Source organism: Cavia porcellus, unplaced genomic scaffold (genome assembly GCF_034190915.1).
Source record: "Cavia porcellus strain 051 isolate PalLab524CR breed Dunkin Hartley unplaced genomic scaffold, mCavPor4.1 scaffold_25, whole genome shotgun sequence".
Classification (NCBI taxonomy): domain Eukaryota; kingdom Metazoa; phylum Chordata; class Mammalia; order Rodentia; family Caviidae; genus Cavia; species Cavia porcellus.
In genome coordinates this window covers 49,905,642-49,922,877 of record NW_026947508.1, presented here as the reverse complement: position 1 = coordinate 49,922,877, position 17,236 = coordinate 49,905,642, and the positions used below count along the sequence as shown (strand labels likewise).

The window sequence follows — 17,236 nt, the reverse complement described above, 5'->3', positions numbered from 1 at the left end:
TGCACCACCCTGCCCTGGGGTTCTCTTTCCCCACGCTCCGTTTCCACACCTAGACCTGCGGCTGGCAGCCACACCAAGGAATGGTGTTCATCTGAGGACCTGGCCAGAGTAGTTCATTCCTGGGTCTCTGTTGCTCCCTAAGCTTCATTTCTGTTCCTCTGAATTTTGTCTTCTTTCTAACCCCTTTCTGCACCATACCCTCCGATTCACGGTACCACATATACACATGTTAAAACAAACTGGTGTTTATTCTTATCTTTGATCCCTAAAGACTTAAGTCTTACAGACATAAATGGCGTACAGTGTAAATCTGATTAGTCAATGTCTTATGAAGTCCTAACAAACACAGAATTACTTCCCAAGTTTGCTGTTTCAAACGGCTGACACTCCATGGAAAACTTTGAAAAATATTTTCAGAACAAATTGGCTGGCTATAGTGTGTCTTATGAAATAAATGCAAATTCTGTGACTCACTGCTTCAGATTCAGTTGTTGGCTTTGCTGTAGAACCTTGAGTGAATCACTTGAGCAAGATACCAATATAGATTTGGTGCTTGGCGCTAAGTACTTAGTACCTATGGCATTAGCAGCCTAGGGTGCGCTCTTAGACTAGACAAAGCTTAGGAGCTTTACTCGGTCTTAAAGTGAGCCAGAAACCAAAAAGACTTTGAGGGCCAGGAATATATAACTCAGCAGCACAGCGCCTGCCTGGCAAGTGTAAGGTTCTGAGTTAAATTCCCAGTTCCAAAAGAAAAACAAACAAACAAAAGACCTTGGCTCCAGAAAGCAAGCAGTTGATTACTGCAAGGCAGTGGTTTTCCTTAGCCTAGTTACAGAACTGTTCCTCATACTTTGCCTGAACACAGTAGCCTTCAGGAGCTGCTTAGCATGTGATTAGTATTACACTGAAATTCCCCTGTGGATGTCTGCTAACCTGAAGCAAGAGTCTTTATATAAGGACCATCTTACTCCCCAGATTCGTCCCCTGGATCAGCCAAAACAGAGGAATAGATAGAGCCAGTGCAGTCTCTTTCCAGGTGGGGTCAGGCACTGCGGTCTGGGAGCCGTCGCCCGAGGAAATCCTGTTTCATAGCCCAGTTCATCCCAGACGTGTATTCTCATACTGATTTTTCCCCATAATGGAAATGCCGCTGGCCTCCCACTTTATACTTCACTTACTGAAAATGAAGGGCTATATAAATGCTAAACTTCACCCCATTTACAGTGGGAGTATTTCAGAAGTCTTTGAGTATCATCTCCAGAGGAATGAATTGATGAGAGTAGGAAGGCTGGTCGTCTTTTTCAGCTCACAAATGAATGCCAACAGCCTTGCAAAACAGTTGGGGTGGGAGGGAAAGAAGAAGCAATGTCATAACCAAAATGGATTCTAAACAAATAAAATGTTTTTCAAAGCTTTCCACGAGGCGTCCGCGGGCTTCCAAGTAAGTTCTGGGTTGAGTCGGTATCGCCGTGTCTCGCTGTCAGGCTGTCGCTCTCCATTCGCTCTGTCGGCTTGGTTTGCGGCCCCGCCTGTGTCTGTGTTTTCCTTCTCTGCATCTGTGACCGTGGGAGGAAGCGGCGTAGTGGAGGGAGGGGTGCGGACGTGCTTCCCCCCGCAACGCGAGGCCTTGTGAGAGAGGAATCGTCTCTGGAGAAACATGGCAGTTAGGCAACAAAGGAAGCAAAAGCAGGCTTTTCTTTGTTACTAGAGAATCAGTGTTTCTGGACAGTAAAACTGATAATTTTTGCTCTCCAAAGCATAAATCCATCTGAATATGAGACTGGTTGTATCAATTTCCTTTTGTCCTTATGGTGATTTACTTCAGAGGAATCCTGTTTTATGTTCTTTTTCTTTGTATAATTTTCTTTTCTTCTAAGCAGTTAAAAAGCCTTCATCAGTTACTGGAAGTACTCCTTGCTCTTCTGGATAAAGATGTCCCCGAAAATTGCAAAAACTGTGCTCAGTACTTTTTCCTGTTCAACACCTTTGTGCAGAAGGTAGATTTTTTTCTAATATATTTTCCTCCTATAGCAAATTTATTATCTAAAGAAATTTTATGCCTGGAAAACTTACAGATTGCTTACTATATGTTCTGTGTCATAGGGCTTTGTGAGTATTTCATCTTAGAAAATCTAAATTAATGAGTTTTAAAGCCAGGGATTTAGCTCAGCAGCATAGGCGCCTTACAAGTGTGCAGTGTGAGTTCAATCCCTGTACCAAAAAAATTAAAATTAATGAATTAAAGTATCTGTAAGAATACTTGATGCAGACAAGTTTATTTACTTATGGATGGCAGTTGAAGTTTGTTTACATGGTTACGCTGGGCACATTGGTGCATGCCTGTAATTCCAGCTACTTGGGAGACTGAGGCAGGAAGACCCCAAGCCCAGCCTGATAGTTCAGAATAAAAAAATGAAAAGGGATAGGGATGTAGCTCAGTGGTAGAGCACCTCTGGCCTCAATCTCAAGTACCATGAGCAAGATGACAGACTAGCAATTGCATGTTTGTTATCCATTGTGAAGCAATAGAAGGCTCGTATTTTAAACTTAGATCTTAACAAATACTTGCTGTAACATTTTAAAATATATCGAATCTATCAAAGTCTGTATATAGCTGTCTTCTTAAATGTTGGCTGAGACTGTGACTTGTCCTCCCTCCTTGTTGCATGGCAGCAAGGTATCAAGGCTGGGGACCTCCTCCTGCGGCACTCGGCGCTGAGACACATGATCGGCTTCCTGCTCGGGGCTGGCCGGCAGAACAGCCAGGTAAGGCTGGGCCGCGGCGGCAGCACTGGGCCTCACTGTGGCTCTCCTTGCTTTCATGAAGGCCCAAGTCAAGTTGCATCCAGGCTTTAACATTGTGTGGAGCGCAGTTACTTCTCAGCTTCTGCATGGAACTGTAGACTGACACTGTAGTAACCCACGGAAGCAGCTGGCTAGGATGTCAGGCGCTGTGTGAGGTGTGATTCCATGGGAAGGGAAGAAGGGGTCCTAACAGGTGAGGGCAAGGGCTCAAAAATCTTCAAAGAATAAGGTGTCAGGGTCCCCTGCTTTCTCTCCGGGGCTGGGAAATTTTTGGTGGTGGCTGGAATTCAGATGCGACATGGTATGGTTATAAAGTACATGATGCTGCAGGTATGTATGACACTTTCCATCAAACAAAGGCCACACTGCACAATGCAAGGGCCAGCTGCATCTGCAACTGTCCTGTCTGAAACTCCTGATGTGTTTTCTCATCCATGGCACAGTGATACCTTAGTTATCCTAACAGCTCCAAGCATGAACTCTCCACTACTTGAACAGCAAAATTCAGAAAACTCTGCTCAGTGTTGATAACTTTGCTCAGTAATTGACCTGAAAATCTGAGTTAAAAAACCTGTATAAGCCAAGAGCAAGTCACATGCCACGGACACAGAGGGCTGGCACTCTCGCCTGGACAGCGTACAGAGCTTGTGTTCGTGCATTAAACATTTGTCATCATGCTTTTTTTTTTCATACTTTATTTACATAAAATATTCCTGTGGTACAAAGAAAGTTAGTGGCTCAGCAGTAAAGCTAAAAGCAAACCTAAAAACCACAACACAGTTTTTTTAAAAATCACTGCAAGGCTGGGTGTGGTGACACACACCTGTAATCCCAGCGTTTGGGAGGCTGAGGCAGGAGGACTGCTGCAAGTTCAAGGACAGCCTGGAGTACAAAAGGAATTAATTAAAAGCCAGCCTGAACTGTATAGTAAACCCTATCTGAAAAAGACAAAAAAAAAAAAAAGAAAAAAAAATCATTGAGAAATTTGTTAAAGTTCTAGAAAAGAAAAGAATGTGTAACTGTTCTGAGCTTTAGAACCAATTTTTTATTATTTCTTATAGAAAACATAGGCTCAATTTTTGAACTTTTCAGTATTGAAACAGATGTGGAATGAATTGTGCTCCCCAACCACTGTATCCCTGTGTCCCTTTTATATGATAGATTTAAAATACGTAGAATGTTAGTACGCAGTAATGCTTAAGTACCGCTTATTGATTGCCTCTTATATTCCAGACACAGCTGGTCGTGTGGTAGGGGGATGTCAGGCACTCATGGGTTCAGTAATATAGTTTCTTCCCCATTCTCAGGCAAGGGCTAAAGCATGGTCACGGTACGCCCCGAAGTTAACGTGTCTATCGAGCGGGAGATTCAGTCCCAGCGCCTTTCTCTGGCCTGCCTTCCGTGCATCCCAGGCTCCTCAGCTCCCTGTCATGTCACCCTGCTGCTCTCAGGCTTCAGCTGGTCTAGCACCACACGTAATTCACCCCAGGTGTGGCATGTTGAGATTATAATACTGCTTTCACTGTGAGCTCCATGGACACTAGGATTTTATTTAAATTCACTGCAACTCAGCGTGCATGAAGTTAGCATTAGTTTGCACTTGTGAAACACATTTTCTTTGTTCATGTTTCACTGAGTCGGACAGTTGTGCATCACCAGTACATGCAGGGTCTCAGAGGATACACCCACACTCCTGCAGCATGGTGAGTGCTAGGGCTGGGCCGATGTGGTCACCTGTCTCCAGGCTTATGTGTTTCCTGTTATTCTGAGGTGTAGGGAAGTTACCTGGCTTGTCATGAGCACTCAGAATCTAAATGATGCTCCTAGATAAATGGATGAATTGGTTGGTTGTAGAATTTGAGTCAATGTGTTTCAGTGGAAATCTTCCTACATGTCTTAAATCCTGTGGCTATTTGTATTTTACCTCTTCTATAACAGGCATTAAAAAGTATAACCCACTAAATTTTGTGAACCAGCACATTCCATCCTGACCCAGGCCTGTGTAGCACTAAAGTGTGTTCTGTCTTTGGTGACAGATACGCCGCTGGAGTTCAGCCCAAGCGCGGGAGTTTGGGAATCTCCACAACACGGTAGCGTTGCTTGTCCTGCACTCGGATGTCTCTTCCCAAAGGAATGTTGGTGAGCTCCTCCATGTCTTTGTATGTCTGAAACAGAGCAGCGGCTGGGTGTGTCTACGTAGCGTACTGATGTCTACAGTTGAGTGGATGTCACTTATTTCTTAACTATTTGGTATCCGAAGAACACTTAAAATTTTTTGTTGTAACTCCTGTTAAAGTTTACCATATCTTACAAGTTTGCCATGAGAGAAAACAAGTTAGTTGTTTACTTGGAGTTGTGTGCGTGTTTTCACATTTTAGGCATAAAGACTAGAGTTCATTCATCACAATAACTTAAACAACTGATGTGTTGTGTAGTGGAAAAGGAAAGCATGGGTTGGAGTTTCCTAGCTGTTGAACTTGACCGAGCCACCTGACCTCTCTGATCATCAGTGTGAAAAGAAAATATTAAAAATATAACTGCCTTGCCCCAGGGGTTTAGCTCAGCCATGTAAGTGCCTGCTTGGCAAACAAACGCAAAGTCATGAGTTCGCTCCCCACTTCCAAAAAAAAAAAAAAAAATATATATATATATATATATATCTGCCTACGTATAATAGGATTGAGATAACGTGTTTAAAAACTTCGTAAAAGGGGGTTCAGATATAAATGAGTAAGGTGTATTTTAATGTAAGAAAGAGTTGGAAGCATTCCCTGTTGGTCACCCACTGGTAGCACAGTCACAAAGACACAAACTGTCCCACGTGTTATGCGGTGTCCTTACCGTGTGTACCATGTTTTCATACATTCTGAGACTTGATCGCGACAGTAACAGCAGTGCCACAGCAGACCAGCTGTATTCAGTGTTCTTTGTGCACTGCCCTTTTATTCTTAATTGTTTAATCCCCACAGCAGGCCAGTTGAGAGAGGTTCTTTCTGTAGGAGAGGTAAGTATAAGAAATAGCAGTTTAGTGATTTCCACAAGGTTTCACAGCTGACAAGTAACAGCCCAGGTGTGAGTGGGAGCCCCTGCTCAGAGGCTGTGTTAGAGCGTTGCTCTGGCCAGAGTGACCCAAAGGCAGGAAACTGGCAGAAAACCTCTGAGCAACATTCTGATAGAAGGGTGCTTGGTGGCTCTAAAGGGGGGTAGGGGAAACACTTAGATAGCGTTTGCTTCCTAAACTCTGACTCATTCATTTGAACAATAAAACTTGGCTAGATGTGGTGGCACATGCCTGTAATCCCAACATTTTGAAGGCTAAGGCAGGAGGATCGCTACAAGTTCAAGGCCAGTCTGGGCTACTTAGTGACCTTAAGCCCCGTCTAAACTATGTGGTGAGACCTTGTCCAAAAAAATACAATAAAATAACAAAACTATCAAATTCTGTGAAGTTGATTTTATAAAAAAAATCCGAGTCTCTGCATCCTTCTTTTTCTAGAAAATGAGGTAATTCCTGCTACATGGGTTGAATGTGCTTTAACCTAGATGGTATTGGCCATTGTTCAGGCACACTTGAGGGACAAAAACGCCTTGACCAGTGTCTCTAGTAGAAGTTGTGGGCATTTTTTCATACACTGCCTGTCTTTTGACCTCTTTGGAAGATTATCTTGGGAATCACTGGGGGTGCGGTGTGCAGCACCAGGTAAGGTATCCTTTAAAGGGCACAGGCAAACACATTTCTCTTCCGCAGCCTGACTTCCCCACCAGGCTGCAGGATCATGTGTGTGAGAGTCCTGTGGGTCTTCGTTTCATGGAATAACACCAAGTGAGACGGGCTTTGTTTTGTGTTGCTTCTTTGGTCTCCTAAAGCTCCTGGCATGTTTAAACAGCGGCCACCCATCAGTATTGCTCCCGGGAGTCCGTTACTGCCCCTCCACGAGGAAGTAGAAGCCTTGCTGTTCCTGTCGGAAGGGAAGCCTTACCTGTTGGAGGTACATGCTTATTATTTCTGAGCTATTTATTTTTTGTTACTTTCTCCTAGTTGAGGAAAAATAGTTGTTGCCATGTTTTGCATGTTATTCTAACGAAAAATACTGTTAAGAGAGGATTGTTTAATACATCTGTGTTAGGCATAATTTGGACTAAGGGTGTAGCTCGGTAGCAGAGGACTTGCTGAGCCCGTGGAAAGCCCTGGTTTTAATCCTCAGCCCCGCAGTCAGTCTGTCAGCAAAGTAGAAGAGACTCTAGTACTCATTTCTGCCAAGATGTGGACCCTCTAGGCCCTATCAGAAGGTTTAGCTCCCAATCGCTTGTGTCCCAGGTCCCAAACTCGTACAGCTACAACTGCGCACGCGCTTAGCCTTGGCGTGTGCAGCCCTTCCACGTGTCCCTCCTCCAAATTCCATCTTCCAGAACCAGGCACATGGATGTGAATCTGTGAACAGAATACCATAGTGGTTTTTAAACTACATCAACAATGTGTGCTACATTTTTTTTAAAGCTAAATGTTACTGTTTTGGACCTAACTTTGTTCAAGGTCATTTGTCTTTGAAAATTGATGGAAGTGACTCCCAGAAAAAGGGCACACTTTGCGATCATGAATTGTGTAAAAGGCCAGACTGACTGACCCTGAAGTCTGTCCAGAGCCCTCTGAGGAGGAGCGGTTTTGAGGCAGTGCTGATGTTCTTGAACTCTGGGTAAAGTCCAGCCAGAACAGACCCACGTTAACCAAAGCGTGGGAAATGCTCACACTTCGCCATCACTGCCAGGTCATGTTTGCCCTGCGAGAGCTGACGGGCTCCCTGCCAGCACTCATCGAGATGGTGGTGTACTGCTGCTTCTGCAACGAGCGCTTCTCCTTCACCATGCTGCACTTCATCAAGGTAGGCCTGGCTCCCTGAGGCACTGCCTTCCACAGACCAGCAGAGCGGGTGTAGACGCTTTAAAAACGGAGAGTCAGGAAAGACCTCAGAAGCCCAGTCTTGAATATTCTTCCTTTATTTGAGATTACATCCTTTCAAATTCGTGTATTTTGACATAATCAGGATTTTATTAATGTAGTTGTCTTTTTCACTTTATAAGTAGTGTCATTAAAAGTTATCTGAGTTGGTTCATCCTTTCATGTACTATAATTACTTAACCTTTTTCTTCATCTAGAAATGCACATTCACATAGGGTTCAGTTTTTAACTAGGTAAGAATAGTACTTTATAGTTAATAATAATGCTGTGGGTGACCATTATTATGCAGAATTCTTTTCCAGTTTCAGTTTCCCCACATAATGCTTTAAGAATCAAAAGTAGGGTTTGCTCACCTTCTAAAGTAGTATGTAATTATGAGCTGAAAGAAAGTAATCATTATCATTCAGAATTGCTTCTAGCAGACACTGTTCCCAAGTATTGCATGTTTAGTTCACCGAATTCCCTTATAGTTCTCTAGTAGATCCTATTGTTATCACCATGCTAAGGTTGTAGAAACTGAGGCACACAGCAAGGAATTTGCTCAAGATCGCACTATTAGTCAGTGACAGAGTGGGCTTTGAACCTAGGAATGTGGCTCCAGGGCCCATGGGCCGCACACCCTGCCTCCGCCTTCCTCAGTACTGCTAGAAAAGCAGAGCACACACTCATCGTTTTTAAGCCTTCCGAGGATTACATATCCATTCTCTTTGTGAAGACTTCAAGCACACACCCAAGGGCAGTGTGATTACTCCCGGTCATCTGTGACTGTCTTCCTCACAGTATTGTCACATGGCTGTGTTTCCTTCCAGCTGCTTTCTGTGACACACACTGTGTACACTGCTTTCTGACCACAGAAATCCTACTGTACCTTCTTTGTAGCACCAAGAGTTACAGTGGTGATACATGTGGTGTTAGCAAGTAGCAGGTATCTATGGATTATGTCTTGAGGCTCTTGAGCAAGAAGTGTTTTGCCCTCAGCCTTTGTGTGTATACCTGTGTCAGAGGGGAATGAATTCCTGTCTGTGCTGTCCATGACCTGGGGCATGTCTCCCTCCACAGGAGGGGGTTCAGTCACGTATGGCACGTGAAGTGCTTAGTGCCAGAGCTGGCTCCTGGGAAGTGTGGTGTGACAACACAGTGGTCTTTTCCACCATATATATGCACAAAATGTATATGTATATGTCTTTATATATGCACAAAAGGGTGAATTTTTGCAAACCTTCCTTCAGTTAGTGTATACTGGCAGATTTTTCTTTCATATTTACCTTAGTATTTTTATTTGTACCATCTTAGCTACACAGCATATTCTATAAAGCCAAATAAAGTGTGTATATGTATTATATATTAAATTGGGGTCTCTTTAGTGACTTAAAATTCTTCCTTTCCTCTTGTTCTTTCTCTGATTTCATAGTAAAGTGTTAGGGAGCGTTGGACTCCTTAGAGGACCTCAGGCATGGAGGTCTTCTGCTCCCTGCTTCACTCTCTTAAGGCATGGATCCAGCACTGTTGATTGCTCCACAGTGCAGTTTCTACCAAAAACTTAGGGGAATTTTAATATTTTAAAAAAATACTGTATTTCAGAACCAGCTAGAAACTGCTCCACCCCATGAGTTAAAGAATACATTCCAACTGCTTCATGAGATACTGGTAAGTCATAAATGTTTGATTCACATATGTAGGTGCTCTTTAGTCATGTTTAAAAATGAAAGTTACTGGTCCTTTTATTGCTTCGTGTTTATTCAGTCTGCACTTTCTGAGTCCTCTTCACACCCGTCTTGTCCTGCATGCACTGCTGATTTAGAGACGAACCGTAATAAAATTGCTTCCCAGGAGCTCACAGCGAAATGTGAGGGAGCAAGTCAGCTGCACAGGCAGTTAGAGGCTTTGGTCTAGGGAGCAGAGCGTCTCACCAGGTGGCCGTCACTGTGCTTAGCCCCCGGCAACCCTACAGGTGTTCATCAAATCTTAGATACCAGATGTATCAAATCTTAGATACCAGTATTTATATAGGTACTATTAAAAATATTTGGCAGCCATGAGATGTAATTATTTAAAATGTTTTCTAATTTCAGAAAAGAGAGAAGCAAAAAAAAACAAGTTACAGTCAGCAAAATACATTATTATTAGAAATCGAGACTTTAAAAAGTGGAGTGATTTGCCTGACCCCTCCTGGGCAGAGCCAATATCTGAGCTAAATGCCCAGGACCAGAGCCCTGGTTTTGTATCCGACTCCTAAGAAGCTGTGTGACTTGTTGGCTGGGATGGCCAGAGGAAAGAATGGAAACTGAGTGAAGCTGAGAAAGAAACCAAACCAGGTGTGCAAGGCGTCTGCTGCCAACACTAAGGCACATGGACTCTGCTGTAGGAACATGTAGATAGGAAATGAGCAGCTCCTTACATGTTTTTTTGTTTGTTTGTTTGTTTGTTTGTTGTTTTTTGGTACCAGGGATTGAACTCACTACCGCATGCTTGCAATGCTGCTGAGCTAAATCCCCAGCTCCTAAATGTTTAATCGTTGTATGTTAGTTTAAATCTGAGCTGTGTGCAGTGCGGAGCACCCCTTGTGTACTGGGTCTTGTTATGTAGATGCTGACCTAGGCCCCGGTAGATCTGTGGAGAAGCTGCACTGGCTGCCACGTGGTTTCTTCCTTCAGTTACCAGAGCTCGTGTATTTGCTTTCACAGGTCATTGAAGACCCCATACAAGTGGAGCGAGTCAAATTTGTGTTTGAGACGGAAAATGGATTGCTAGGTAAGGACGCCAGCCCCCTGGATATGAGTCTGCAGTGGGTGTGTCTCCTCGGCAGGCAGAGCCCCGCCCACCCCAGCGTGGACCAGTGGCTGGCTGTGTGAAGTCTGAGGACCAGAATTAAACACCTGAACCTTAATACCCACATGCCGTCCCGCTGTTGGGCAGTGAGGACAGCTTGGGGTTGGGATGCTGTGATGCTTCCCATATACGCTAGAGGCTCCTTCTGAGGCTGGAATTTTCCTTCCACTCCGCAGCCATTGGAGAGAAATCTTAAAACTTCAGACTTAGATGGCTGTCAAGCACATGGCATGTGGCTGTCCTTTAACCTGTGATACCAATACCTATACTTCAGTTGTCTATCCATAAGACTTTTTTTAATCAAAGATTTCTTTTTCAGAAGGCCAACTTAGCTTTAATAAGCTATATATTAGAAAAGGTTTAATTAAAAATACCATAACTGCCTCCCCACCATCCCTGCCTGTATTTTCAGTTTTCAGTGTTACTTTAGATCTTGTGCAGTTGTGTGCTCCTTAACGTTCTGTCAGCAGTGGATCACATACATGATGATGTCACACAAAATTATGTTGCCTAGTGACATGGTCGCTGTCTATAAATGTTTCATCACACACCATGGTGACGTGATTAACTAATGATGCATGTTTTGTAAGGTGTCAGCCTCCTTAAAAAACACATGACTGTATTGGGAACAGATCGAGGGCTGTAGAGATTTAAGATAATTAGTCATGTGGCATCAACCTTGTAGGCTCTTGCTTTGGAACAGTGTGTTCTACTCAGAGCTGCACCCAGTGCTCTGAAGCTTAAAACCTAAAAACATTGGAAGAACAGGGAAGATTTGTTTATTTTCACTTTATTTTTGTTTTCTTTTGCTTTTTTAGACAGGGTCTTATTAGTTCATTCATGCTGGTCTTGAACTCACTGTATAGCCCAGGATGGCCTCCAACTCAGTGAGCCTCTTGCCTCAGAATCGAGTGCTAGGATTACAGGTGTGTGCCACCACACCCAGCAAAGATTTGTTTTTAATTCCCTAAAATTCAGAGTAGGAAATAGTTACTAAACAGAACTAGTCGTATATTTCTTTCTTTCTTTTTTTTTTTTTTTTTTTTTTTTTTTGTCTTTTTCGTTTTTATCGGTACCAGGGTTTGAACTCACGACTGCCTGCTTGCAAGGCAGGCGCTTATGCCACTGAGCTAAATCCCCAGCCCCTTAGTCATATATTTCTGTTAGACTATTATAACTAGTCTTTTTTTCAGCAGTTGGTGCATGGAAAACTTTGAAGCCAATTTCAGTTCTCCTGAAAGCCAGACTTTGATCACCATGTATCTAAAGTAGCATTTTTGCTCAGTGGACTTTGGAGAAGTCTGTTGAGTCAGGCATCACCTTGGTTTCAGTTGCTTCTGGTCCATCTGACGGGATGTGTATTTTCAGAAGAGAGCAAGTTTGCTAGTGCTTGGACCCACTTCAGTTCAGCACATTGTTGAAGTGCCCTCTCTCTCCCTCTAGCTTTGATGCACCACAGTAATCATGTGGACAGCAGTCGCTGCTACCAGTGTGTCAAGTTCCTTGTAACCCTTGCTCAAAAGTAAGTATTGACTTAATATGTTGGACAAAGTGTTGCTTTAGCTACAAGTCAGAGATGATTAAAAAACAAACAAAAAAACCTGCCTTATTTTGGTACCTGTAAGCAACTGAGGTGACCTGGGCAGACCTCGTAGAATTTTAAAAAGATAAAAGCTAAACCAGGAGGCCTAGTGTCAGAAGAGTTGTGGGGACCCGAGAGCAAGACACGTTCATGAACCTCCCCAAGGTCATTCACATCAATGTAACCCAGCTACCAACTCTTTCAGACTCTAGGTCCCCAATTACCAAGCAGACTTTCAAGACACAGAATCTTGTAACCTTGGCCATTGCACACTATGCACCCAGGCACTGTGCCAAGCACTTTGTCCCTGTATCACCTTTCTTATCACCTCTCCTACCTAGCACGTGGCTTACGTGACAGTGAGTCATACAGCTAAGTCTTGAACCCAAACAAATGTTAATTTTGGTAAAATACACATAACACAGAATTTATTCTCCTAACCATTTCTAAGTATGTACATGTATTAAGTTCATATCGTACAACCATTATCACCACCCGTCTCCCATGTTCTTTTCATCTTCCCAAACGAAAACTCTGTGCTTGTAAACATTAACTCCCCACTTCCCACTCCTCCAGCTACTGGTGACAGTTCTGATTTCTGTCTTTATGCCTTTGAGTACTCCAGGTGCTTCCCAGAACTGGTCTAATGCACTTTTTGTGACGATTGTATTTCAGCTAGTATAACGTCTTCAAAGTTCTTGTTTCATACATACGCAGGAAGTTCTTTCCCTCTAGTGATGAATAATATGTGGTTGTATGTGCACACTGCTTCTTGTTTATCTGCTCTGTGGCTGATGGACAGAGGCCTGTTAATGTCGGCAGAGGCCCGAGTCGTGTGCTGGTTTGCCTGCCTTAGTTAGGCAGGGTGTGGGCTAACAGAAAATCAGTGACTGTGTCATGACCCAAGGCGAGGGAGGCTGCCCGGCAATTTGTTTTACTCTTTATTTATATTTTGGGTTTATCATATAAGAAAAATCATGTAGTATTTACCCTTGTATGTCTGATTTATTTCACTTAACATATCTCAAGATACATTCATTCTCCTGCAGATGACTGAAGTTTATCCTTCTTTATGGCACAGCGGTACTCCCTGGTGTGTAAATACACTTTCTTTCTTCATTCATCTGCTGATGGACAGACGCGCTTTCAACAAAATTTAGCTATTATGAATCGTGCTGCTATAACGTGGATGTGCATGTACCACTGTAATATGATACCTCTTTCAGGAAGATACCTTGAAAGGGAATAGCTCAAATGGAATTCATAGTTTTACTTCTTTGAGGACTCTCCACGCTGATTTCCGTAGTAACTATACTACCTCACGTTACCACCAACAATGTAATATGTATTTTTTTCTATTTGGCCTCTCCAGCATGTGTTATTTGATTTTTTTGTTGTGTTTTGTATCAGAGATTGAACTCACGATGTTGCGCTCACCAGGCAGTTGCTTATACTGCTGAGCTATCCCCGGCTGTTTTTAGATTTCTTGATGATAACCATTCTTTCTGCAGTAAGGTGGAATCTCAGTGTTGTTTTAATCTGCATTTCTCTAATGGCCAGAGATGTCGCACATTTTTTCATGTATTTATTGGCCATTTGTACTTCTGAGAAATGTCTATTCATGTTACCTGCTAATTTGTTGATTGGGTCTTTTATTTTAAGGGATCTCTTTCTTCTGAGTTATTTATGTAGTCTAGATACTAGTTCTCTGTCAGAATTAACTGGCAGAATTTTTTCCTATTGTATAGGTTGTCTCATTAGTTTCCTTTGTTCTGCAACTTTTTAATTTGATATGATCTCATTAGTTCATTCTTGGTGTTACTGTGTAATTGAGATTTCCTTTAGAAGCCCTTGCCTACATCTGTATCTTCAAGAGTTTTACTTGTATTGTTTGTTTGTTTGTTTTTTGAGACATGGTCTCACTATGTAGCCCAGGCTGGCTTCGGACTTGCAGGGATCCTCTGTCTCAGCCTCCTGAATGCTGGGATTACAGGTGTACGTCACTATACCCAACTAAAAGAGTTTTTACCCATTTTATCTTCCAGAAGTTTGTTTCTCTTCTAATGTTAGGTTTTGACCCATTTTAGGATTTTAGTTTAGTGCATGATGGGAGTTGTGGGCCACCATTTGTTAAGAAGAATGTCTCTCCTTCAGTGTTTTGGGCCCTTGGTCAAAGATTAGCTAAGCTCAGTGTGCCTCAAACTATTTCTGCACGCTGTTTTCTGTTCCACTGAACTGCAAATCTGTTTGATCGAAACAGCAGGGATCGTGCTGCTTTATCCCTGTGGTGTGGTGGAACTTTCAGTGTGGGGTTGTGATGCCTTCTACTTAGCTTTGTTGCCTGGGATTGCTGTTGATATTCAGGGTGTCTGCTGGTTTCATATGAATTTGAGAGTTGTTTTCTGTAGTTCTGTGAAGGGACCATTGGGATGCATTACAACTATGCAACAGTTTTGGAAATAAACCATTTTAACAATATTGGGTCTGCTATTCAGGAGTAAGTTATTTCTCCATTTTTTTTTTAATGTCCTCTTTGATGTCCTTTTGCAGAGTACTGGTTTTTTTTCTTTTTGGGTTTTCTTGTAGAGGTCTGTCACTTCCTTGCTTAGGATAATTCCTAAGTATTTCATTATTCTTGGTGCTATTGTGAATGATAATGTCTGCCTACTTTCTCTGAGTTTAGTATTGGTATATAGGATCACTTTAATTTGTCTCACCTCCCCCCATAATCTATCTATCCATCTCTCACTCTCACTCTCGCTCTTTTTGAGAACGAGAAAGACAGGGTCTTGGTATATGTTGTAGCCTTGAACTCACTATGTAGCCCCGGCTGGCCTCAAACTCACTGCGATCTTCCTGTGTGCTGGGATTGTAGGCATGTGCTATCATGCCTAGCACTGTTAATATCTGTATACTGATTTTTTTTATCCTCCTAATCTACTGAATTTGGTTATTCTAGGAATTTTTTGGTAAAAGTTTTTGGTCTTCTGTGTAGAGTATTGTGTCATCTGCAAATAATGATAGTTCTGATTTATTCCTTTCCTATGTGTATCCATTTTATTTCTTTCTCTTGTCTCATTTCTCTGTCTAATGTTTGAAGTACTGAATTCATCAGGAGTGGTAATAATACACATATTTGTCCTAGTCCAGATTTTAGATTGAATGCTTTAACTTTTCCCCCTTTATTATAATATTGGCCATTTTCTTAAATGGCTTTGCCAGATTGAGATGAGATGAGGTCCCTGTTTTCTTCAGTGGTTTTGATTTGTTTTGGTTTGGTTTTCTTCCAGGAATCAGATTCAGGGCCTTGCGCTTGCGAGGCAGGTACTTTACCCCTGAGCTTTATCCCTGCCCAGTCTGTGTCTTTTGATTGAGGAATTGAGAATATTCACACTAAGAGTTACTACTGATAAGTGTTGACTTATTCCTGTCATTGCTTTATTTTTTTGCTGATTTTCTCTCTCTCCACCCCCACAGTTCTACATGCCTGCTCACCCTCTCCAATATATTCATTCTGTTAGACTGTTTGGCCTTGTTGGCTTATTTGTCTCTTTATAAAATATTCTTGAGAAAATTTTGGAGTGCTCGTTTGACACTCATAAATTCCTTAAGATGCTCTGTCACAGAAGTATCTTATTTCTCCATCAGCTGTGAAAGATAGTTTTGCACAATACATTGGTTTAGGTTGAATGTTTTCTTTCAGGGCTTAAAACACTTTGTCTGCTACCTGGTCTTTGAGGTTTGTATTATAAAGTCTGTTATAATTACTGTAATGAGTTTATCTGTAAAGTAACTCATTGCTTTTCTCTAAAGGATTTTAAGATTCTCTCCTTAAATTGGACTTCTGAGGTTTTGCCTGTTATGTGTTGAGGAACAATTCTTTTCTAATAATGGCTATTTAAGATTCTATATGCCTCGCTTATCCAGCTGTTTAACTTTTTGTCCATATTTGGAAATTTTTCTGCTTCTCAAAATCAATTCTTTATGCTATTTAGGCTGTCTTCTGATTTTTCACCAGTTTAATTAATCTTAATCTTTTGTCATCTAGGAGGTGTTAGATCCATTGTTTGTGTTCTCTTGTTTTCAAGGTATTTCTAAGCAGTTCATCATGGACATCAGTCCTGTCCTCCAGTTCTGACGCTCTGACCTTACTTTAATCACTTCTGCCATCCATACTTTCAGTAATTTTTAATCTCCTGGATTTCTGTTTGGTACCTTTCCATGGCCTTGAATTCTTTGCTAAAGTGGTCACTCATGTTTAGTATCATTTTGTTTACTTCACCTAATTTTTTACTAATGTCTTTTGTAAGCTCTCTGGTAAGTCCATTATCTATTCAGTTATATTTTCTTTGAGCTTGCCTAGCACATTACTGGTTTGTTTTTAATCTCCTTTATTATTTTAAATAATTTGGCTCTTTGGCTTTTTCCTCCCTGTCCATGCCCCTAGGACCAGCTTGGAGGAGTTGGGAGTTTTTGGAGGCTTTGTGGTCTTGGGATTTTTTTCAGTATTTAGGTACACTTTAATTTCATATGGGTTAACATTCTGCTATATTTCATTTCATTCTTTCTTTTTGAGAAACTGAAAACAAAGGGAAATTGAGAGTAATCTGAAGGGAATCCAAGGGAAATATTTGACTAGTATCTGAGTCTTGCAAAAGCTCACTGAGCAGCCCTTTCTTCTCATTATTATTTTTTACTGTTTTTTGCAAATAATGTCATTTGGACTCAAATCCAGCATAGCTTTTTACTAATTCCTGACTTAACACAACTAAAATTTACAAGTATGTAGCAATATACATTTTTAAATTACAGTGCATACACCTTGACAATCAAGATAGTCTAAAGTAAATTGCCCTTTAGCTCAGTTTCCTTTTTAAATGTTAGGTCTTGCCAGTCTACCAAAAGAAAAGTTTCAGATGTCCTTCAAATACCTTTTGTAAATGTCATCTGCTAGTAAACAGAGGCAGGTTCATAAATTTTGTTTTTAGTCTACATATGACATTTGACAGACTCTTTATATGTCTGCATTAAGAAAAAAATTATAAAACAAAACCCCGAAAGTT

The 17,236-nt window shown here is 41.7% G+C and overlaps 1 protein-coding gene across 5 annotated transcripts in view; it reads left to right on the top strand.

Moving 5' to 3' along the window:
- Nucleotides 1–17,236, top strand: part of Usp24 (ubiquitin specific peptidase 24) — a 140,356-nt gene that overhangs the window by 113,854 nt on the left and 9,266 nt on the right. For 3 of the 5 annotated variants that reach the window (XM_063236559.1, XM_063236562.1, XM_063236561.1), the window contains 8 exons: nucleotides 1,878–1,997; nucleotides 2,674–2,766; nucleotides 4,842–4,944; nucleotides 6,673–6,794; nucleotides 7,572–7,685; nucleotides 9,344–9,409; nucleotides 10,447–10,513; nucleotides 12,035–12,113. In XM_063236559.1, the coding sequence (XP_063092629.1) occupies nucleotides 1,878–1,997; nucleotides 2,674–2,766; nucleotides 4,842–4,944; nucleotides 6,673–6,794; nucleotides 7,572–7,685; nucleotides 9,344–9,409; nucleotides 10,447–10,513; nucleotides 12,035–12,113 (764 nt within the window). The remainder of the gene's footprint in view (nucleotides 1–1,877; nucleotides 1,998–2,673; nucleotides 2,767–4,841; nucleotides 4,945–6,672; nucleotides 6,795–7,571; nucleotides 7,686–9,343; nucleotides 9,410–10,446; nucleotides 10,514–12,034; nucleotides 12,114–17,236) is intronic. The other 2 variants (XM_063236563.1, XM_063236560.1) reach the window with 1 other exon arrangement.